The sequence below is a fragment of the Phyllobates terribilis genome, unplaced genomic scaffold (assembly GCF_046119375.1).
Source record: "Phyllobates terribilis strain yellow unplaced genomic scaffold, ASM4611937v1 Scaffold_3__8_contigs__length_932513732, whole genome shotgun sequence".
NCBI lineage: Eukaryota > Metazoa > Chordata > Amphibia > Anura > Dendrobatidae > Phyllobates > Phyllobates terribilis.
The window spans coordinates 185,862,072-185,885,808 of record NW_027362763.1 but is presented as its reverse complement, the minus strand read 5'-3'; the positions used below and the strand labels follow the sequence as shown (position 1 = coordinate 185,885,808).

General features: G+C 43.3%; 1 protein-coding gene across 1 annotated transcript; it reads left to right on the top strand.

Annotated features, from left to right (window-relative positions):
* The first annotated feature begins 1,452 nt into the window (after positions 1-1,452).
* On the top strand, positions 1,453-23,022 carry SRPRB (SRP receptor subunit beta). Its single transcript, XM_073674332.1, has 7 exons — positions 1,453-1,643; positions 4,333-4,427; positions 7,947-8,024; positions 10,188-10,270; positions 11,057-11,193; positions 19,257-19,311; positions 20,834-23,022. Exons 1-7 carry the CDS (start codon positions 1,511-1,513, stop codon positions 21,048-21,050), a joined length of 798 nt encoding a protein of 265 aa, XP_073530433.1. The 5' UTR covers positions 1,453-1,510; the 3' UTR covers positions 21,051-23,022.
* Positions 23,023-23,737: the final 715 nt, after the last annotated feature.

Genomic DNA, 23,737 nt, shown 5'->3' with positions numbered 1-23,737 from the left:
GTGACATCCTGCATGGGTCATTACAAGCGGGGGGGTGACATCCTGCATGGGGCATTATAAGGGGAGGGGGTGTGACATCCTGCATGGGGCATTATGTGGGGGGAACAGCCTGCATGAGGCATTATGTGGGGGAAACAGCCTGCATGGAGTGTCATATGGGGGCCAGTATCCTGTATGGAGCCTTATATGGGGGCCAATATTCTGTATGGAGCGTTATAAGGGTGCCAGTATCCTCTATGGAGAGTTATATGGGGGCCAGTATCCTGTATGGAGCGTTATATGGGGGGCAGTATCCTGTATGGAGCGTTATATGGGGGCCAGTATCCTGTATGGAGCGTTATATGGGAGCTAGTATCCTGCATGGAGTGTCATATGGGGGCCAGTATCCTGTATGGAGTGTCATATGGGGGCCAGCATCCTGTATCGAGTGTTATATGGGGACCAGTATTCTGTATGGAGTGTTATATGGGGGCCAGTATACTGTGTGGAGCGATTCGCCGGTTTCTGAGCTATTGTGGAATTTACAATAGATATCACTCATGTAATGTAAGAAGTGAAATATTCAGCATTGTACTATATATATATTTCTCTGCGGTATCTGTCGATCATGAATCGTGGTATGTGGTAAAAGGGCCCACTGAGACTCTTTCGCCAGGGCGCACAAAAACCTGGAGCCGGTCATGCCCACATGTCATTAGCAGAACGCCCTATTTTATATATTTGGCACATTGAGTATCAGGCTGTGTGCCCACGTAGCGTTTTTCATGCGTATATGATGCGGAATTTCCGCAGCGTAAACGCTTGTAAAACGCTTGGTAATCCGCCCCCCATGGTCCCCAAGGGGATTCTGCAAGTTCTATGCCCATGCTGAGGATTTTTCTGCAGCGTTTATGCTGCGTACAAAAATCCGCAGCATGTCCATTAATTTTGCGTTTCCGCAAGCGGAATTGCCTTGTGCAATGCATTAAAAAACGCAAAGCAATTCCACATGTGGAAAACGCGCGATAATCGCGTGTGGAATTCCGCATGCGTTTTCCCGGGAGAGGACTTGCAGAAATGAAGCAGAAATTTTCTGCTTCATTTCTGCCATGTGGGCACATAGCCTAACACTGGCAATATAAGGGCAAAATCTCAAAAAATCTCCCCAAAGTCTGGTACAAGGCGACTGGTCGTTTCATTATATGGTGATGCTCCTTTAACTGTGGTCATAAGCACCGTCACCCATAGCAGTCTATAACTTGTCTCTATGGGCAGTGTTATCTGAGACTCCATTGCTGTTGGGGCACTACAAGTCTCAGCAGTCAGGGCTGCAGGTCACCGACGTCAGAGCACAACTTCCTACCCAGCACTGCAGTCACCACGCCTCCTATCCACGTCACGTTGCCCGGCTCCCATCAAGCACTGCTCCTGTCACTTAGCATAGCTCAGTGGTTGGCAGCGATTGACACGTTGCCGGGTGCAGGACGCATGCGCTGTAGAACGTAAAGCACACTGCGCAGGCGTGACGGCCATGGCGGCGGTAGAAGAGAGTGTGAGCGGTCAGATGCTGCCAGACATGGAGTTTATCACCCAGGAGTTTGCACGGCACGACCCCACGGTGCTGTCTGTGGTGGCGGCGCTGCTTGTGGTTCTGCTCAGCCTGGGTGAGTATTAGCATGAAAGCAATGTAACATTGTAGCCCTCCAGCTGTGGCACCACAAGTCTCAGGTTTACTCAGAGCCTGTAGTGCCAAGTACCAGGTGCTATAGGCTTGTGTGATACAGGCTCAGCTGTACCTCACTATGACTTAAAGCCAAATATAAAAATGGCTAGAGGAGACAGTGACCCCACCAGGAGGGGTGCAGTGGAGGAGGGGGGGGGGTCTCTGCCCGTGAGCGGAGGGGAATGGGGGGGTCTCTGCCTGGGAGCGGAGGAGGATGGGGGGGTCTTTGCCCGGGAGCGGATGCGGAGGGGGGTCTCTGCCCGGGAGCGGATGGGGAGGGGGGGTCTCTGCCCGGGAGCGGAGGAGGATGGGGGGGGGGGTCTCTGCCCGGGAGCGGAGGAGGATGGGGGGGGGGGGTCTCTGCCCAGGAGCGGAGGAGGGAGGATGGGGGGGGGTCTCTGCCTGGGAGCGGAGGAGGATGGGGGGGGGGTCTCTGCCCGGGAGCGGAGGAGGATGGGGGGGGGGGTCTCTGCCCGGGAGCGGAGGAGGATGGGGGGGGGGTCTCTGCCCAGGAGCGGAGGAGGATGGGGGGGGGGTCTCTGCCCAGGAGCAGAGGAGGATGGGGGGGTCTCTGCCCGCCGGGAGCGGAGGAGGATGGGGGGGGGGGTCTCTGCCCAGGAGCGGAGGAGGATGGGGGGGGGGGTCTCTGCCCTGGAGCGGAGGAGGATGGGGGGGGGTGTGGGAGTCTCTGGATTTAGTGCTGTCCTGGAGGAACTGCTTAATGTAGGAGGCTTTTCCTTTTGGGGCAACCCTTATAGGGCTACAACATTCCTAGAATTTTTTATAAGGTTAAACACCTTGTTTCCTTAGTACATGATGGTACTTCTGGAATACGGGTGGATGTATGGGCTAGGCGCAGGCATCGGCTGTGTTACGCAGCCAGCACCTGCTTCTTAAAAGTGGTGATCTGTCGGCTACCATCACTGCTGTGTAATCGCCTAAATGCTGCTGTCAATCTCTTAACAGCATCATTTAAGCTGCACTACCCTAGGTGCCCGGCGCCTGTTAGTGTGCCCATTGCCCCTGTGACACGAGCGCCTGATGCTGATGGGTTGTCATAGCAGCCTGGGGCCTACTGAAGGCTACCTTTCACTGTTATCTTGGCCCTACTGTTGCGCCCAGTCTCAAAGGAGACTTGATTTTCACTATACAGTGAGGTGTCTCTTGCAGCGCTGGTGTTCTGGGTTCAAATCCCACCAAGGACGACATCTGCAAGGAGTTTGTATATTCTCCCCGTGTTTGTATGGGTTTCCTCCGGGTTCTCCAAAGACATGCTGATGGGGCTCACAATCTAGATTCCTTAATAGGGACAGTGATGATAATGTCTGTAAAGCGCTGTGGAATTAATGGCGCTATATAAGTGAATAAAATAAATAAAAGTACATAGAACAATCGCAGATTCAAGTCCCCTATGGAGACTAATAAAATGCCATGAAAAGTTAGTGTATTCACTACTTTTCCCTATTGAGAAATTATAAACTTAAAGAAATAAGCAATTTCTGCACTGCTGCATCTGTAAAAGTCTGACCTTTCAAAATATAAAATTATGTTGCCCGTTCAGTAAACACCAGGGGGGAAAAAATGAAAGTCAAAATTGCCCTTTTTTTTTTTTTTTTTAATATATAATTCCATTTGCAAAAAAAAATCAAAATTTGAGTAGTAATATTCCCCCTCGCTGCTCCAATTCCGATGTTTATTCAGTTCCCGCTGACGTATGGAGACGGCACCAGGGTGTAGAGGTCAGAGGAAACAAAATAAGTATTGGAATAGGAGCTGCCGGGGCATCTGAGAGGTGAGGGTCCTTTCTTTAAACGGGTGGATTGATACACAAATTAGTTTTCATCTTAATCTGTTTAATGCCAAAATCTAATTTCTTTTCTAATATATTTAATTAAAAAGTCTATTTTGTCCCCTAACTTCACTATCTGCTTTTTTTTTTTTCCTACTTCCTCTTTGAAGCTTTGTTTGAGAATCCCGGTGCATGCTGGTGATACTGGAATAAAGCGTTATCAGGGGCAGAGGCTGCAGTTACTGCCGAAGTCCCTGCCCCCTCCCTCAAACAAGGAGACATCTGTTTTAGGGGTTTGACTAGTTCCTGATCTACTAAGCATAGGCTGGTTGTCAATTCCAGCAGATGCTCAGTAGATTCTTGTCACCATGTGATCTGCACAGTGACAGTGCGCTCTTTTGCCTGCTCTGATCAGAAGTTATTAGCCGGCAGAAGAGCGCACTGTCAGTGTGCGTTGTAAGACTATCTGATGTGCAGCTTCCACTGAAGTGTTTTGTACATGGCTCTTATTGATTTTTGGTTCTATCTTGCAGTTTGATGTAAATTTATCACTACTTGGCGTATGCCACTTACCGGTTGCTGGAAAATAAGCTATAGTTGTTGGTTTTGCAAACTGGGCCATGGACCGACAGGGTGTCTTATCCTACAACCTCATTGTTATAATGTTTATAAAGTGGTGATTTATTTTATACTGGGGTGTGTGGGGTTGGTTGGGTGATGCTCCAGATCTTAGTGTCCACATCATGGAGTTTCTTGCTTTGTGTGATTATTCCTGGCGGCACGAGGTGCATTTTCCAGCTCTCTGATACAGATGTTCTAACTTCTGGTTCCTTTTCTTTAGTGATCTGGAGATTGCTGCGGGGACGTCAGAGCAGCCGCAGAGCCGTGCTACTTGTGGGCTTGTGTGACTCTGGAAAAAGCCTCCTCTTCTGCAGGGTATGCCATTCAGCTTTGACATCGTCCTGTCTGTAGCTAATGTAGATCATGTTTTACCATTGTAAGCTGATGTAGTAACCCTGATGATAAACACGTGTTTGTATAGATGTTCAGTGGCTGTAGTTCCTAACAGGGCTGTGGAGTCAGTGAACCAAACCTCCGACTCCTCAATTTCCCTGACTCCGACTCCACAGCACGGCCTCACTACTGAGCGTGTACATAAAGTACAGCACAGATTCATCTCCACTAAAAGCAGAGATCCTTAGATCAGGAACAGATCATTTATTTATGGGACATTTCATAACTTTCCCAAATTCTTATGAAAACATTTACAGCACATTCTGCATTGTACTAATGAGCCCAATTTATTATATATTTTTTGAGTCTGTCCTTTTTATACGGACTCCACCAAAATGGACACTGACTCCACAGCCCTGGCTTCTCACGGCCCATTTAGACAGGCGGATGATTGAGGTACAAGCATTTGTAAGAATTTTAGTTCCTTACTGTTCGCCCTGTGTAAATGGAAGTACAAGTGAGCAGAGCAATTGTTCGTCAGGTGCAATGATTTCAAAACTGGTTTCTCATTGTTGCATCCCCATTATCTGCAGCACAGCACCTCGTGTAAACAGGAGACGTGCTGCTTGTAACGTAATGTTCTGTGCACGTAGGGTTATGATTGATCTGTCTACACAGGCCATTAAATCTGTTGTCCGATGAAAACAAGCTATCACCTATCAACGGAATAGGTGATAACTTGTTTTCACTCGACAGTCCCTTTTAAACCAGGGCGTTTTTGCTTGTGCTTGATCAAATTACAGACTGAAGACTGCAAGTGGTCTGCAATATCCATAGCCTCTTCTATTCAGCAGATCCACGGTGAAGGACTGACCATTGAACTTGCATGTAGCTGATCGGCAGTCATTTTACCGCCACGATTGTGCAGAGTAAACCCAGCCTAAGGCCCTCTTCACACATCAGTGTCTCTGATACGTGTGGTGATAGTTTTCACATGTACTGGAGACACTTACACACTAGACCGAATTAAATCTATGGGACCCCGCATATGTCCATGTCACACAGACCGTGTGACCCACATGTAGACATGTCAATTTTCTTCCGGCAACACTGACCGCAATACGTCCCGCACACGGATGTCATCCGTGTGTCATGTACTGGAATGAAATGCTCCAGCATCTGGGGAAAAAGCTTCACAGTTGGCGCTGTATCCAGGCACTGGTTGATGACTGCTACTGTTGTCATCCTCGTCTGGTCTACCTACAATCAGCGAGATCAGGGGACACTTATGCCAGGTGTAGTAGCACCCGCCGTCTGTGAATAGCACGCATTAAATAAATAATTTAATAAAAATAACTGCTTGGGGTCCCCCCTATGTATATAAAGCAGACAGCTGTGGGCTTCAGTTATCAGGCTGGGATGGTCCACAGCCGCCCCTGAATTGGTGCATCACATTAGATGCTCCAATTCTGCTCATTCCGATGCCCGATGTGGTGGCAATCGTGGTAATATGAGTTTGATGACATCTGTGATTTGTCAAAAATCACAGCTGCGATCAATCCCTGTGTTTAGTAATGAGGAGCTGTCAGATACCCCCATTACTAACCCCAGTGTGAAAAGAAATAAACACACACCCGAAAGTCCTTTAATTGTAAAAATCACTCCCTGACAATTACCCTCTTTTTTATCCATTTAATAGCAAAAAAAAAAAAAAAAGTAATCCACAAGGGTCCTCCGTAAATCCACAATAAGGAGGTCCCACGACGATCCCTGACTCTGCTACATCCGGAGGCTGTGATGTACCGTAACATCAGTAATGTGACCGCTTGCCACGGCCACTTGAACACACAGAGTAGCGTGAGAACCCCGGCTGCAGTGATGAGCGTTGACGTCATTAAGGTTACCGCAGGTCACAGCCGGCGGTTCTCATGGTAGCCTGTGTGATCTTCCAGCTGTGAACTGCTTTAACCCAAATGACATCACTGCAGCCGGATTCACACTCTACTGTGTGCTCCAGCGGCCTTGACGAGCAGTCACTTTACTGATGTCACTGCTCATCACTGCCTTCGGATGTAGCAGAGTCAGGGATAATAGTGTGAACTCCTTATTATGGATTTGCTGCGGACCCTTGTGGATTACTTTTATTTTTTTATGGTAATAAATTTGTAAAAGAGGGTAATTGTTGGGTTCTTTTACAATTAAAGGACTTTTCTCTGTGTGCGTATTTATTACTTTTGACTATGGAGTTAGTAATGGGGGTGTCTGATAGACTCCTCTCTATTACTAATTCCTGGGCTGAGGGATGGTGTTATTAGTCTGGGAGGGGGCCAATATCCATGGCCCCTTCCCAGCCTATTAATATCAGCCCGCAGATGTCTGTTTAGCCTTTGTGGGTTATTGAAAATAAGGGGCCCCCCTTTTTAGTAACCAGTAAATGCTACACAGACAGCTGTGAGCTGTTAATAGGCTGGGAATTTCGATGGGTTATTGGCCCCTTCCCAGAATAATAACACCAGCTCACAGCTGTCTGCTTTCCCTCAACTAGTTATTAAAAATGGGGGTGACCCCACGCCATTTTTTTAATTTATTTAATAATTAGGTAAATACGAGTACAGAAAACTACACACACAGCACTAATTTTATATCTCACTGGCCTATATCTATCTATCTTTGCACATCTAACACCTAAACATCTGTCACTTCTATTCCCGTACGTGTCACGCTGATGGTGCACATGGATTATACCAGGGCTGTGGAGTCGGTAAGCCAAACCTCCGATTCCTCAATTTCCATGACACTGACTCCATGACTCTGACTCCCTCATACATGGCTCATGTTTAAGTGATAAATTTACTGTAGCACAGATTCATCTCAGCTAAAAGTCTAGACCCTTAGCTCAGGAATAGGACAGACATTTATAGGACATTTCGTAACTTTACCAAATTCTTATGAAAAAAATATTCCCCACAAACTGCACTGAACTACTGTACCCAATTTATTATATATTGTTGGAGTTGGTCCATTTTATACCGGCTCCACCAAAATGGACTCTGACTCCACAGTGATGGATTATACACTCTGACACAGATGGCACCGGTACTGTTTTTTCCAGTACAGCAAATTGTGATCCTTTCACTGTATGGACCCTCTGTCAATCCCGGCTGTGCCGGATCGCTATGACATGCCATCTAAGATAACACCCTGTGATGTGGTGGTGCTTGGCAGTCATCATCGAGGGGGGGGGATAAACAAAAAGCGCTGGAGATCGGTGGAGCAGGAAAGATACAGAATCATTTAGTATGCACTTTGGTTTGTTTCACACTTACCCATTTTACTAGGATGCTGTGTATGAACGCAGCTGGAAAAACGTAGAAGGGGCCACAGAACGTGGAGATTTCAGGATCTCTGTGCTAGTGTTGATGATCCTAGGAATGTAGAATGCTTATTGGAAGTTCGTTTTATTTTAATTTGTCATTTTAATTTTTTTTTTTTCTTTTTCAGTTCCTAAATGGAAAATTCCGGCAAACTCAAACATCCATTTCTCCCAACTCCTCAATCTACAGAGGAAAGAATGAGAAGGTAAGAGAACCGCGGTACATGACCTACCAATGTTGTCGTCTTTCAGCACGATGAAGAATATTTAGGGTCTAGTTCATTATTTGCAATTTATTGAAGTCCTTTTTTTTTTTTTTTTTGTTATGGTATTCACTGATGCTTTTTTTGCGCCCAATTCAAAATGGCGCACGCGGTTTATGAATTTGGCACAAAATCAATATTGCTTCCTATTTTTGTTTTCAACCTATTTTTGCAACTTTTCAGCACCAAAATTAGCAAATCCTTAGAAAAGTTAAAAACACCTCCAGAAAGGGGACTCCAAGGGCTACTGCTTCAAAAATATTTGACACTTGGTAATAGTCACATTTCATGAATTTGTCTAAAACATCTGGATAAGCAGAGTCTTTGAGAAAAAATAATCACATTTATGTGATGGAAACTGTCAGGAAGAAAGGCTAATTGTCACGGGGTTACCGCGACAGGTTGGGGCCGGGAGACCTCAGCACCAGAGGGCTCCTGCTCCAGCTCCGAGAAGAAGCACATCTCCATCATTTTGAATGTTTATTTTCTTCCAGCAGAACAGGGGTTAAGCGGCCATGTTGGATTTCGCTGAGCTCAGTTAGCCACTCCTTTTCCCTATATAATCTGGGCTCTGATAGGAATCCTTGTCAGAAATGGCTTTTGCTGCATGACTATCGGGAGTGAAGTATCTAATGAGAAGAAGGTTGGGAGGAATAACTTGTGACTGGTGTCCGGTTTGTATGCGTGGTTATTCCTTTTCCTTCTCCATTTTGGCTTATCCCTCTACCTTCACACCCCGGTGATTCCCTCTGTTATATGTGTGTGAATATTTTGTGTGCCTGGAGTTTTCTGTTAACCTCCGTCCGTGTTGCCCTGTTTGTCGGGTTGGTGTACTACAGTGCACAGTAGTGCCCCTCTTCCCTGGGTGGTGGAGAAGGAGATCAAGCGGAGGACTAACTCATTAGGGCGAGGGCGGAGGCCTCCGCATCCTCACCTTCAGAGGTATCCCGTGGAATAGGGCGACCTAGGGCGCCCCCTAGTGTTAGGGTCTGGGTAGGAGCCCCAGGTCACCCGACAGCTGTGTCGTGACACTAATATAAATTGTTAAAGGGGCTGTTCACTCTCCATCTGGTCTTTCCCTCAGTCATGTGAAAGGAAAATTGCAGTGCTTGCTACAATGGTGTGACGTTATGTCTGCTAATCGTAAACCAAGTCAACTAGTTACAATAGAATTAAGATGATGTGCTAGTCCTTAGTCCTCAGACTGCTACATCACAAATTACCAAATTTTTCAGATAAGATGCTTTTTTTTTTTTTTTTTTTTTTTTTTTTTTATAGCAAGAAGCTCTTGCTAAAAAGTGTGCTCTTCTTATAGTCCAGAGGCAGCTTCCTGTGATAGAGGAGAATGCTAACACTGCATCCTTCCCAATCTCAGAGAGAACTGCCTACCCTCCTGTCCAAGACTGATCAGTGTGATTGGTGCAGAGCAAGAGAGGAAGCTCCCAGGACCTGAATGGAGACCACACGTCCTGAGCGGCTGAAGGACCTTCCTCCTCACCAGCTCAAGGACTCTTCAGGTCATGTAATAGTCACATGCCTGGAAGGAACTGCAAAAGGCGTGTGCATGTAGCAGAGATGTGTGGCGGAGGAACACTAACAATAGATCTATTACCTCCCTATTCTACCCTGGTTAATTAAAATGACTAATAATGACCCCCTCCACTTTACACCACCAGGGAAGTTTTAATTAATAGGAAAAATATTTTCCCCTTTTTCTGCTGTCTAAACCTGGGGTGCGTCTCCTAGTCCAAAAAATACGGTATATTCCTTGAGAAGGGACAGTTCTAGAATTAGAAACCAATGTGATTGCCAGACAGGATGTAATGCCAGTGCAGTAAGTGCCATCTTGTAGCCAAAATTTGAAACTGTCTCCCATTAGTTATTTGATGTCCAACAAGCCAATGAATACAAAATATGTTGTTAAAACTTAGATTTGGAGATATTAATTTCTCCGGTCAGGCTTCTGCTTCTGTGTAATCTCACATTATATTACAATTCTGTGCACTAAACCATTGCCAGATTACCAGACAGGTCAGACTGTTGGATGTTGGGGATTTACGTCCATGTCACCGATCTGTTTTCTTATACTTGTTACTGCATCCGCAGAGCTCCAGTTTCACCTTAGTTGATGTTCCTGGTCATGAAAGTCTAAGACTCCAGTTCCTGGACCAGTATAAGACGTCCGTCAGGTAAAGTATGAAATCTTCTATCAAATCCATCATTCAAATACACTTAATTTTAGTTATGGTATTCACTTTTAACCTATTATTTAAAGGGTTGGTGCCATCTGCATAGATGGATATTGTCGGATAGAGTTTGCAAATACAAGCACTTTTGCAGCAGTTCTTCAGATATTATCCCTTTTTTGTTGTTTGCAACTTGTTGCTTAGGAAACCGACCACTGATGTCTAGCTCCTAACCCGCACTGAATAGCCACTGTATAGCACGGGTGGTCGGTCTTCAAGGCACCAAGCTATAGACAAAAGAAAAGGGTTAATATCTCAAGGGAAGCTGAACATATTAATAAGCCACAAATTGCAAAAGTGCTTGTATCTACAAGCACAATGTGATGAAGCCCAACTATGGAGATGGGAATAAGCCTTTATAGGGGTTTTCAACTTTAAAAAAAAAAAAAAAAAAAAAGAGGGGGGGGTCCCTAAAATGATTGGATAAGAGTGAGAAAATAGCACAATACTTGCCCTTTCCTGGTTCAGCACCTGGTCCCTGGCGAAGCTGCTAAGTTAGTGATTGGCTGCAGCAGTGATGTTTGCTGTAGTCGTCATGTCGCCACTGCAGTAACAACAAACACCGGAGCAGGTACTGGACCGGGGGGTAAGTACTAGCTATGCTTTCTTTTTAAAGAAGCATCCAAATAGTTTACACAACTTTTTTGAAAGTAAAAAAAACCCTTTAATAAAAATATCTTAATAGCTCGTGGCCACAATAATTTGATAATCTCCTCTCTAATCCTGCAGGGCTATGATTTTTGTAGTGGACAGCTCATCCTTCCAGCGTGAAGTAAAGGAGGTGGCAGAATTTCTCTATCTAATTCTGACTGATGCTACGTTGTTGCGAAACAATCCCCCAATTCTGGTTGCCTGCAACAAGCAAGGTGAGTTGTTTCCAAGATGTCTGGAGAGGCTTAATCCTTATTTATACTTAAAGTGAACCTGACATCGCTAGAGACGCTGTTTTCAGGTATAGGGTTCATCTGTAGGTAAATGGCATTTAACTCATACCTGGCTGGCTTATTGGAGCTGCGGCTACAGGGAGAAAATGACGTTTTATCTTCTCCCTGCATTTGCTCACTTTCAGCCATCAGGGCGGTGTGGGGAGCAGACAGTAGTCACCACTTAACTACACAGTGAGCGTGATTGTAATCACTCCCCGACACGTTGAGAGCTTGCTCTGCATATGGTGCAAAACAGGCTATCAGTTAGTATGCGGGGAGTGATTACAGTCACGCTCAGCGTATATTGAGCAGTAACTGTATCAGCTCTCTGATGAATGGAAGCAACTTATTTTTCTGCTGTTAGGTGCTTTGCCAGTAAGGCTGACAAACGTGATTTACATGCTATTGATCTGCACAATCACCCTGTAGAGGCGTTTCCAGTGGTGACATGTTCCCTTTAAAGTGTATCTGCGACTGTTGTTTTTAATAAAAAAAAATCAGCTACTTTTTGCCTACATCTTTTTTTTTTTTTTTTTTTCACACACTTTAAACTGTTTCTGGACCCTGTAACCACAATATATAGTGATAGCTGCACTTTAATGTAATGCAGCATGTTGCATTAGTCTTTGTAAGCCAGAACCTGAAATGGAACTTGCATGGAGAAGAATGGATATGGGTTTACTCCTTTTTCCATGTTTTAGACTCACTCCCACGTCAGGATGACACATGCTGATCAAAATACGCAAGTGTGAAAGTGGCCTTAGTCACAACCTTTATGTGTAACTTCATACATGAGCTGTAAATCTTACAGAGAGAACGCCGGATATTCACCTCCCACACCAGCAACCTTCCATCTATGCCAATTCTTCCCAGACATTGTCTGCAGGGCTCAGGGGGCTAAACTGGAGCGTCGCTGAGCCCCATGGTATCTCTAAACCACAGGTGGCATTCACATGTCTGGCATTGTTGTAGTGAGCCAGACTCGCTGAACAATTGTCTCCAGAAGCACAAGCTGGGCATAATGTGTTGGGCACAAAAATGGCCTGTGTGCTAAGTTCACTGCAACATCCAGTCCATGCTTTATTTTGCCCCACAGGTGTTTTCCACAAAAGTCTCTGCACCCATAGATCAATTCATCAAGGAAATCACATAACAAATCTTGGTGTCCATTTTCTCCTATTATCCTTGGAAAAATGAAAAAATTGCTGCTAATATAAACATTTTCGTGGTAAAATTGTTTTGTTTTTTTCTTATTTCCACAGCTGAAAATTCTAACATTTTGTGAGTCACCTGTGGGTTCAAAATACTCCCTAGACCCCCTAGATGAATTCCTTGAGTAATGTATTTTCCAGAATGGGGTCCCTTGTGGGACAGGTTTGCTGTTATTTACCTCTGTAAATGGCACCCACAATATGTATATGAAAAGAAAATCTTCTTTTCAAAAACCAAATTGTGCTTTTTCCTTCCGAGTCCTGACGTGTGCCCAACAATAGTACAACCGCTTGCAAAAATTATGGAATCACTGGGCTTGGAGGATGTTTATTCAGATGTTGAAAAAAAAGCAGATCACAGACATGGCACAAAATTATAGTCATTTCAAATGGCAACTTTAGGGCTTTAAGAAACACTAAAAGAAATTAAGATTAAAAATGTGGTACTCTGTAAGGGTAATTTTTTTCAGACCAAGCAGAGGGAAAAAATGATGGAATCGCTCAATTCTGAGGAAAACAATTATGGAATCATCCTGTACATTTTCATTTGAAAAACTAACACCTGCATCTAAAAAGGAGTGATCACACCTTGGAGAGCTGTTGCACCAAGTGGACTGACATGAATCATGGCTCCAACGCGAGAGATGTCAATTGAAACAAAGGAGAGGATTATCAAACTCTTAAAAGAAGGTAAATCATCAGGCAATGTTGCAAAAGATGTTGGTTGTTCAGTCAGCTGTGTCTAAAATCTGGACCAAATACAAACAACATGGGAAGGTTGTTAAAGGCAAACATACTGGTAGACCAAGGAAGACATCAAAGCGTCAAGACCAGAAACTTTAAAGCAATATGTCTCCAAAACAGGAAATGCACAACAAAACAAATGCGGAACGAATGGGAGGAAACTGGAGTCAATGTCTGTGACCGAACTGTAAGAAACCGCCTAAAGGAAATTGGATTTACATATAGAAAAGCTAAACATAAGCCATCATTAACACCTAAACAGAAAAAAACAAGGTTACAATGGGCTAAGGAAAAGCAATCGTGGACTGTGGATGACTGGATGAAAGTCCTATTCAGTGATCAATTGCGAATCTGCATTGGGCAAGGTGATGATGCTGGAACTTTTGTTTGGTGCCGTTCCAATGAGATTTATAAAGATGACTACATGAAGAGAACATGCAAATTTCCACCGTCATTGATGATATGGGGCTGCATGTCAGGTAAAGGCACTGGGGAGATGGCTGTCATTACATCTTCAATAAATGCACAAGTTTACATTGATATTTTGGACAGTTTTCTTATCCCATCAATTGAAAGAATGTTTGGGGATGATGACATCATTTTTCAAGATGATAATGCATCCTGCCATAGAGCAAAAACTGTGAAAACATTCCTTAAAAGAAGACCCATAAGGTCAATGTCATGGCCTGCAAATAGTCCGGATCTCAATCCAATTGAAAATCTTTGGTGGAAGTTGAAGAAAATGGTCCATGACAAGGCTCCAACCTGCAAAGCTGATCTGGCAACAGCAATCAGAGAAAGTTGGAGCCAGATTGATGAAGAGTACTGTTTGTCACTCATTAAGTCCATGCCTCAGAGACTGCAAGCTGTTATTAAAGCCAGAGGTGGTGCAACAAAATACTAGTGATGTATTGGAGTGTTCTTTTGTGTGTTTTGTTTTTCATGATTCCATAATTTTTTCCTCAGAATTGAGTGATTCCATAATTATTTTTTTTCCCCTCTGCTTGGCCTGAAAAAAATTACCCTTACTGAGTACCACATTGTTTTTCTTGATTTCTTTCAGTGTTTCTTAAAGCCCTAAAGTTGCCATTTGAAATGACTTTAGTTTTGTGCCATGTCTGTGATCTGTTTTTTTTCAACATTAAACAACTGAATGAACATCCTCCGAGCCCGGTGATTCCATAACTTTTGCCAGGGGTTGTGTATCTCTATATATCTACATTCAGTAGAAAATGCATAACAAACTGGGGGGGGGGGCATTTTCTCCTATTAATACTTGTGAAAATTTGTGCTAAAACAACAATTTACTGTAAAAAAAATAAAAATAAAATAATTTTGTTTTTCATCCTAATGTTATAAAATTCCGTGACTTACCTGTGGGTTCAAATTGCTCTCCAAACACCAAGATGAATTCTTTTAGGCGTCTAGTTTCAAACATAGGGTGATTTGCAGGGGTTTCTGCTAGTTTGGCACCTGAGGGCCTCTGTAAAAAGTTTGCTATTAAGGGCAGGGACACAGGGCCGTGTGACTTGTGTTATGATCGCATTGCACTGAATGCACTGGCCCGACACCTCTTCTGACCTGAGCACTACAGCATGATGGATTTCTATGCAGCTGTCGAGCTCCGGCCAGGAGAGGTGCCAGCGAGTACGAGGTTTACCATGCGATCCTCGGACGAGAAATATGGCAGTGTGTCCCTGCCCTAACACAAAGTATCACGAATTTATAAAAAAAAAAAAAAAAAAAAAAAATGTTGCTACTTTCCAGAATTATCACATCCAGGGACACTAGTCAGATGTGAAAAATGGGCTAAAAAGTAACTGTCACTTTGGTGTTAAACTTTTTATTCCCCACTGAACAGTCTGCTGCAGGCGATACAATTTGCGTTTTTGTTTTTTTTTGTTTTTTTTTTCTTCTTTGGGTCAAAGGTGGGTTATAGAATTTTATTTTTAACCACTTCGCGCCAGAGCCTGTTTTTGCCTTCGTGACCGGGCCAATTTTTTCAATTCTGACCACTGTCACTTTATGAGGTAATTACTCTGGAACGCTTCAACGGATCCCCCTGATTCTGAGATTGTTTTTTCATGACATATTGTACTTCATGATAGTGGTAAAATTTCTTCCATATAACTTGCGTTTATTTGTGAAAAAATCGGAAATTTGGCGAAAATTTAGAAAATTTTGCAATTTTCAAACTTTGAATTTTCATGCCCTTAAATCAGAGAGATATGTCACACAAAATAGTTAGTAAATAACATTTCCCACATGTCTACTTTACATCAGCACAATTTTGGAACCAAAATTTTTTTTTGTTAGGGAGCTGTAAGGGTTAAAAGTTGACCAGCGATTTCTCATTTTTCCAACAAAATTTACAAAAACATTTTTTTAGGGACCACATCATATTTGAAGTCACTTTGAGGGGTCTTTATGACAGAAAATACCCAAAAGTGACACCATTCTAAAAACTGCACCCCTCAAGGTGCTCAAAACCACATTCAAGAACTTTATTAACCCTTCAGGTGCTTCACAGGAATTTTTGGAATGTGGAAAAAAAAAATGAACATTTAACTTTTTTCACAAAAATGTTACTTTAGACCCAATTTTTTTTATTTTCACAGGGGTAACAGGAAAAAATGGACCCCAAATTTTTTTGTGCAATTTCTCTTGAGCGTGCTGATACCCCATATGTGAGGGAAAACCACTGTTTGGGCGCACTGCAGGGTTCGGAAGGGAAGGAGCGCCATTTGACTTTTTGAATGTAAAATTTGTCTGAATAATTAGCAGACGCCATGTTGCGTTTGGAGAGCTCCTGATGTGCCTAAACAGTGGAAACCCCCCCCACAAGTGACACCATTTTGGAAACTAGACCCCTTAGGGAACTTATCTAGATGTGTGGTGAGCACCTTGAACCCCAAGGTGCTTCACAGAAGTTTATAATATTGAGCTGTAAAAATAAAATTTTCACATTTTTCCCACAAAACCGTTTTTCATCCCTTAATTTTGCATTATCATAAGGGTAATAGGATAAATTGCACCATGAAATTTGTTGTGCAATTTCTCCTGAACACGCTGATACCCCATATGTGGAGGCAAATTACTGTTTGGGCGCATGGCAGGGTTTGAAAGGGAAGGAGCGCCATTTGACTTTTTGAATGTAAAATTTGTTTGAATAATTAGCAGACGCCATGTCGCATTTGGGGAGCCTCTGATGTGCCTAAACAGTGGAAACCCCCCACAAGTGCCACCATTTTGGAAACTAGACCCCTTAGGGAACTTATCTAGATGTGTGGTGAGCACCTTGCACCCCCAGCTGCTTCACAGAAGTTTATAATATTGAGCCGTGAAAATAAAATTTTCACATTTTTCCCATAAAAAATGTTTTTCATCCCCTAATTTTGCATTATCATAAGGATAACCGGAGAAATTGCACCATGAAATTTGTTGTACAATTTCTCCTGAGTACGCAGATACCCCATATGTGGGGGAAAACCACTGCTTTGGTGTACGGCAGGGTTCGGAAGAGAAAGGAGCGCTATGTTGGCTGGGATAGGCAGCAGACACCATGTCACATTTGAAGAGTCGCTGACATGCCAAAACAGCAGAAACCTCCACAAATGACCCCATTTTGTAAACTACACCTCTCAAGGAATTCATCTAGGGAAGTAGTGAGTATTTTTTAATTTTTAAATTTATACCATTGGGCAGTGAAAAAATCATAATTATATTTTTACCACAAAAAAATGTTTTACCCTCAGATTTTACATTTTCACACAGGGCAATGGGTAAAATTGGTGCCGAAATGTGTCACACAATTTCTTCTAAAAGTGTCAATACCCCATATGTGGCTGTATCGTACCGCTTAGCCATACGGTGAGATCTGGGGGGGACGGAGTGCTATTTGACAATTGGAGAACAAATTATTGTAGAATAGGCATTTGGATTTCGGAGCACAAAATTTTCTGAATTTCTTTTGGGGGGCAAGGGTCATTTTGCTTTTCCAGAGCCTTTCTGCTACCAGTAACTTGGAAGTCCCTTATATTTTTAACAGATGACGGACCTGAGTGGGGACTAGCTTTTTTTGAGGACTGAGTTGAAGCTTTTATTGGGAACATTTTACGTAACATTTATCCGGCGCTCTAGGCTGAGCACTTACTTCGGGGTTTCCATCTAAATTTCCAAGTGATGTAATTCAGATGAAACCCCTGCAGGATCCATTCACTGTAATGAGGCAGCAGAGTTACTCTGGACACCGTCTGGCCTCTGTGTAGCGGTGTCCTTTTTTTCAGAAGTGCACAAAACTGTGGCCAACCGCACTTTTATGCACGCCTAAAACAAATGACACCGTGGGATCCCAGGCTAGACGGCGTCCACAGTGGCCTATATCTGTCTCATTACAGGGAATCTTCCGTCATGGGTTCCGGCTGAATCATGTATTTCAGAGATTTACACGGAAACTCTGGTGTAAGTGCTCAGCGCAGAGCACAGGATAAATGTGGGCAGAGCCTTACTGGGATCTTTGGGGACATAATAAACAAATCAGTAGCAGGTGAAGAATTGGTTTTATTTATTTTTTACGCCGTTCCTAGTGTGATATAACTGATTAGATTACTTTATTCTTCGGGTCGGTGTGATTACAGAGATACCAGATTGATATCGGGTTTTTATGACTGACAGCTGTCACACACTAAAAGACGCTTTTTTTGCAAAATCTAGTTTTTGCATCACCATATTTTGAGAGCTATAATTTTTCCATATTTCGGCCGACAGAGTCATGTGACGGCTTGTTTTTTGCGGGACGAGTTGACATTTTTATTGGTACCATTTTTGGGGACGTGACATTTTTTGATCGCTTTCTATTCCGTTTTTTGGGAGGTAAAAAAAACAAAAACAAACAATTCAGGAATTGTTTTTTGAGTTTTTTTTTTTTATGCCGTTCTGCGTGTGGTAAAAGTGATCAGGCAGCGTTATTCTTCGGGTCAGTACGTTTACAGCGATACTACACTTACTGTATTTTTTTTATGTTTTGGCGCTTTTACACAATAAAACTATTTTATAGAAAAAAATATTTTTTTTGCATTGCTTTATTCTGAGCGCTATAACTTTTTTATTTTTCGGCTGATGGAGCTGTATGGCGGCTTTTTTTTTGCGTAACAAGATGACGTTTTCAGTGGTACCATTTTTATTTCTATTTTGTTTTTTGATCGCATTTTTTTCCACTTTTTGTTTGGCAATATGATGAGAAAGCATATTTTTTTGCTCCGTTTTTTATTTTTATTACGGTGTGCACAGAAGGAGTTAATTAGTGTGACAGTTTTAATAGCTCGGGTTGTTTCGGACGCGGCGATACCAAATATGTGTACTTTTTTTGGTTTTGTAAAAATATACGGATTTATTGGTTTAATATTTTATTTATTTATTTTTATTTATTTTGTGATTTTTTTTTTTATTAATAGTTTAAAAACTTTTTTTTTACTTTTTTTTCACATTTTTTCTTAGTCCCTGTATGGGACATTAATTTTTATTTTTCTGATCTCATGTAATGTAATAGACATATATTACATTACATGAGATCTTCCCTGACTGTTTCAGTCAGAGTCTCCTGTCTGGCTACAGCTGCAGCTGAGCCAGACAGGACACCATATATGGCAGAGCTGGAGGCGGTCATGTGACCTCCAGCTGCCATAGCAACCCCAGGTCCTGGAAGGACTCGGAGGTCTTCGGAGAGGTAAGTTGACGACCCCCTCTCCTCCTGCTGTCTCCTATATGCCGCGATCACTATAGATCACAGCATATAGAAGACAGCTAAGGGTTAACATCACTGGGACCTGATCTAATCAGGTCCCGATGATGTTCCCTGTCAGAGCTAACGCTCTGCACCGGAATCGCAGCGCTTGCAGGACCCTGGGGGTCCTGAGTGCTGCGAGACCACCCACCGTTTTTAAACTTCGGCGCTGCACAGAGCCCGGCAAGCGCCGACGTTTATCTACAGTGGGCGGTCGGGAACCGGTTAAAGACCAATTTTTAACAATATGTTTTCCCTCTCAACAGATGTATCCATGGCCAAGTCAGCTAAACTTATACAGCAGCAGCTGGAGCGGGAATTGTAAGTGCGTCCATGAGTAATTCTAAGGGTGGGCTAGCAGATACGGGGTGTGCCAGTACAAAGGCTTACTTCTAGCGAGTTCTGGGCTGGTATTTCTAGTCATTACCATCTGTGCTTCAGTGACACATTGTTAGGTCTAGTTATACAGCAAGTGTGGATTTACTCAGAGAAGTGTTATGTCTGTACGTTTCTCCCTTTGAAAGACCTCTGAGGGGCATTTTAACATATTAAAACATTCTTTTCATTGCTGATTTCCCCTGGAACTGGGGCTGCTATATTTGCCCTAGTTACAAGGGAATTTCAGCCTCCTGACTGCATAGCAGGACACAACAGCTTCTGCTCCCTTTTTACACCCAGCAATCACATGACTGCAGGGTCTTGAGGAGGAAGTCCTTACAGAGCTTCTTAATCTGTATACACAAGTGCAGGTTCAACACTGTGTGTATAGAGAGATGGTAAATATAGTAGTAAACGGCGTTTGTCTTCTGTTCGGAGTCTGTCTGTCTGTCGCCCCCCACCTCACATCTGCATTAGCTTGTGCAAGCTGCTTAGATTGTATGGATGATCTAGAACTTCAGTACAGTGTAAAGTGTGGGCTGTGTGGACGTTTATAGTCTATGGGTGGTCAAGAAGTACCGGTACGAAATGATGACATTGGATTGTAATCACAATGTGCCAGCAGGAAGACCATTCATGATCAGTTTATTGCCACAGACCCTAGGCTTTGTCAGAAGCAGAACCCTTTTTAAATGGAATCTGTCACCAAGTTTTTGCCACCTAATCTGAGAACAGTGTAATGTAGGGACAGAGACCCTATTCCAGCAGTGTGTCACTTACTGGGCTGCTTAATGTAGTTTTTATAATGTTTTGCTTATAGAACAGTGCTTTTTATCACTGGAGGACTAGTAAACCTGCTGCCATGTAGTCCTCTATATTCATGACCTCTGTGTAACCCGCCCCCAACACTGATTGGCTGCTTTCTGCCTATCCCCAGTGTGCCAATCAGTGTTGGGGGCGGGGTTATACAGAGCTCAGCATTCAGAGAACTGATAAATCTACAGCAGAGAGAACAGGGATTTTATAACAAGTGCAGCAAGCAGCCCAGTAAGTGATACATTACTGGAATCAGAGTCTCTGCCCCTACATCATTCTGCTTTCAGGTTAGGTGTCAAAAACCTGGTGACAGATTGCCTTTAAGTAGTTTTACAGTTTGACAGAACAGCTTAGAAGGATTTATTGCTTTTGACAGTTTTTTCCTTGATCTGTTTTTGGAAAAGCATGGTGACAGCCCACATGGGGTCTTCCCCAGCTTTCTCAGACTTTACATTAGTTAGTTTCGCTATGTAGCTATGCATCTTTTTGCTTCTAAGTCGGTGTAAGGTTAACTTCCCATCAGATCTGGTGCATCTGCTGTACCTGGAAACCTTCCAATCAGTGAAGATACTGGGGACTGGAGGAATAGATGGAAGGTTGTGTACCGGGTGGTAACCTGTGGTGTCATTCTCCTTTCCCTTTACCATAGGAATACCCTGCGTGTCACCCAATCAGCGGCTCCCAGCACTCTGGAAGGCACCAATTCACCAGCAACCGTGCAGCTAGGGAAAAAAGGGAAAGACTTTGAATTCTCCCAACTTCCTCTGAAGATTGAATTCCTGGAGTGCAGCGCCAGAGACGGCAAGGAAGAGGAGGGGGACGCAAATCTGGGCAACGTGGAAGGATGGCTGGCAAAGTTGGCCTGAGGATAAATGGTTTATAGACTGGATATTCTGACTGAACTTCATTATGTGTTATATTTCCTCATTGCTGTGAGAAAAAAAGATAGGCCTTGCTTAAAGGGAATCTGTCACCCCCTGGGACTTTCAGACCTCTAATTTAGGCATACAGGTGATAGAAATGTGAATCTATACTTACCTATATGCCTCATATTAGAGGTCTTGCGGCTGTATTATTTATTGTGGGTTACGCTGTGTTCCCGTCCGGGGATGGGAAGAAATCCTGCCTACTTATTTAATTAAAATATTTCTCCCCTCCCCTGCACGTTACAGTACCCTGTGCGTTCAGGTCCCGTGGCCGGATCCCGCGCCTGCGCACTTCACCTTCCGCTTGGCGCATTTCCCTGCCATCTGTGTACAAGTGTAGAGCAGGGATCTAGTGCACAGGGAAGTCAGAGTGACTCGCCTGCGCACAAGTTCCCTGCTCTACAAGGATACACAGATGGCAGCGAAATGCGCCTTGCGCAAGAAGGTGGAGTGCACGGGATCCGGCCACGGGAACTGCACGTCACAGGGAGAAATATTTTAATTAAACAAGTAGGTGGGATTTCTTCCTGTCCCCTGGACGGGAACACAGCGTAACCCACAATAAATAAAAATCAATTTCACAGCCACGAGACCTCTAACATGGGCCATACAGGTAAGTATAGATTCACATTTCTATCACCTGTATACCCATATTGGAGGTCTGATAAGTCCCAGGGGGTGACAGATTCCCTTTACGATCAACCATGTTCACGTGGGTCTTGATGAGGGGCCATAGTGAAGTCAGACACTCCTGATTCATTAGGAGGTGCACGCCTGTTAAAAGAATTGGTAGCATCTGACAAGTGCCCTGTGTCTCTTGCCACTAATCTCACTTCAGTCAAGGATTGGAGTAAGATTTGACAAGGTGTTTTTGCCCCAGCTTGGCCCACTTTGTCAGAGCTGAGCAAAAATGAACAAAAAGTCGCAAATTTTTAGCACTGCATCGAGTTGCACCAAAATTTTGCAACTTTTCAGAACTTTTTACTACAAAATTCAGGGCCAAAGTATTTTTCCTTCTGCCAACTATTTATTTAGAAGTAACAGCAGAGACGCTTAAAGGGGTTTCTATAGTTCTGGTCATTGTGTCGCATCCATTGTATAGAAGCTGTGCCGCTGTACCCAGCAAATGCCACGACAGAGTACTTATCTGTAACTGCCCAACAGTGTAACGGGTGATCAGTGGGGCTGTCAGGTTTTGGGACCCTCATCGATCTGATATTGATGACTTATACCAAGTATAGCACATCAGTGTCAAATAATTGGACAACCCCTATAAAGCGGAAAAGGGATATCATGTTTTTTATGAATAAATATGATAGTTACATAATTTCTGCTACCTAAAATCTTAGCAATTACAAGGAGCGCATAGGTCTATTGATAACATGTATGAATAGAATATTTTTTTTTACCAGCACATATTTATGTTTAATAAAATGTAGTTGTGTCTCCACTTTTGTAATGTACCGTGGTGGGTGAGCACACTGGGATGGCCATTGTGTCACCACGCTCTGCGTCCAGCACACACAGGCTACGCAGCGGCTTTATACAAATTGCTTTATTATGCTGCTGCATTGTATCTATTGTAAGTGAGTGTGTGACTAGCAAAAAATCCAAATCTGCTGGAATCTTTGAGGCTTGCACATCACAATGCAATGTTACAGCAGCGCTCTTCAGCCCCAGCATTAGAGTCCCATGCTTCTGCCAAATCAAGTCCATTACTTGGTCCATGCCATAACACGATGTGTTAGGAACATTAGTTTTACTCCTCTGTATAAACTCTGTAGTAAGGCACCATATCATGTTCTTCTTATACAAATTTTGCTCTACAAAGACCATTTTGGCTGAAAGTTTGAAATGTTTTTTTTTTTATTTATGGTTTTAAATAAAAGTTAAGTATTTTTTTTTCATCAAAGCCTCTGGGGCCTTGGACTTTTGGAGAATACATTTTACTTTGGCAGTGGGAAAAGTCAATCTAAGTTTACATATGGGTTTACTGATGATGCACAAACTTGTCTATTCCTTTGATGTAAGACAATGGGCGGCAGCAGGAGCCTCTCCCCTATTTTCCCTCAGTGCTGTACGACACAAAGATTGTCAATCCTTGCAGAATGGCAAAGTGTGGTCAAGCTTATCCTCTTTGTCTCATTGTATCTGTTAATGGTATCCATACAAATATATAGATGCTGCAGCGTAACGGTTTACACAGGAATAAGGGTTGGCAACTTTTTTTTTTTTCTACACTGATTTACAAAAAAAAATCTTTAAAATAACATTCCCAATGTGACATATTACATAAGACATACACTACTCACAAAAAGTTAAGGATATTTGGCTTTCCGATGAACTTAAAAAGTTCACGCTCCAGTGATATTTTATCATGAATGTAAGGCATTTCAGTAGAAGCATGGAATAGCGATTTCCTCATTTCAATAATGTATTGAAACAAAAGCCCACAACAGTGGTGCGTATACCCCAAGAAAAAATGTCAGCGTCTCAGTAACTGGTCATATGGCTTTGACCAGCTTGACAATGACGTCTTGTGCTGTTCACAAGTGGAGGTATTGCCTGCTGAGGCATGGCATCCCACCCTTGTTGAAGTGCGGCCCTCAGGTCATTGAGGTTCTGGG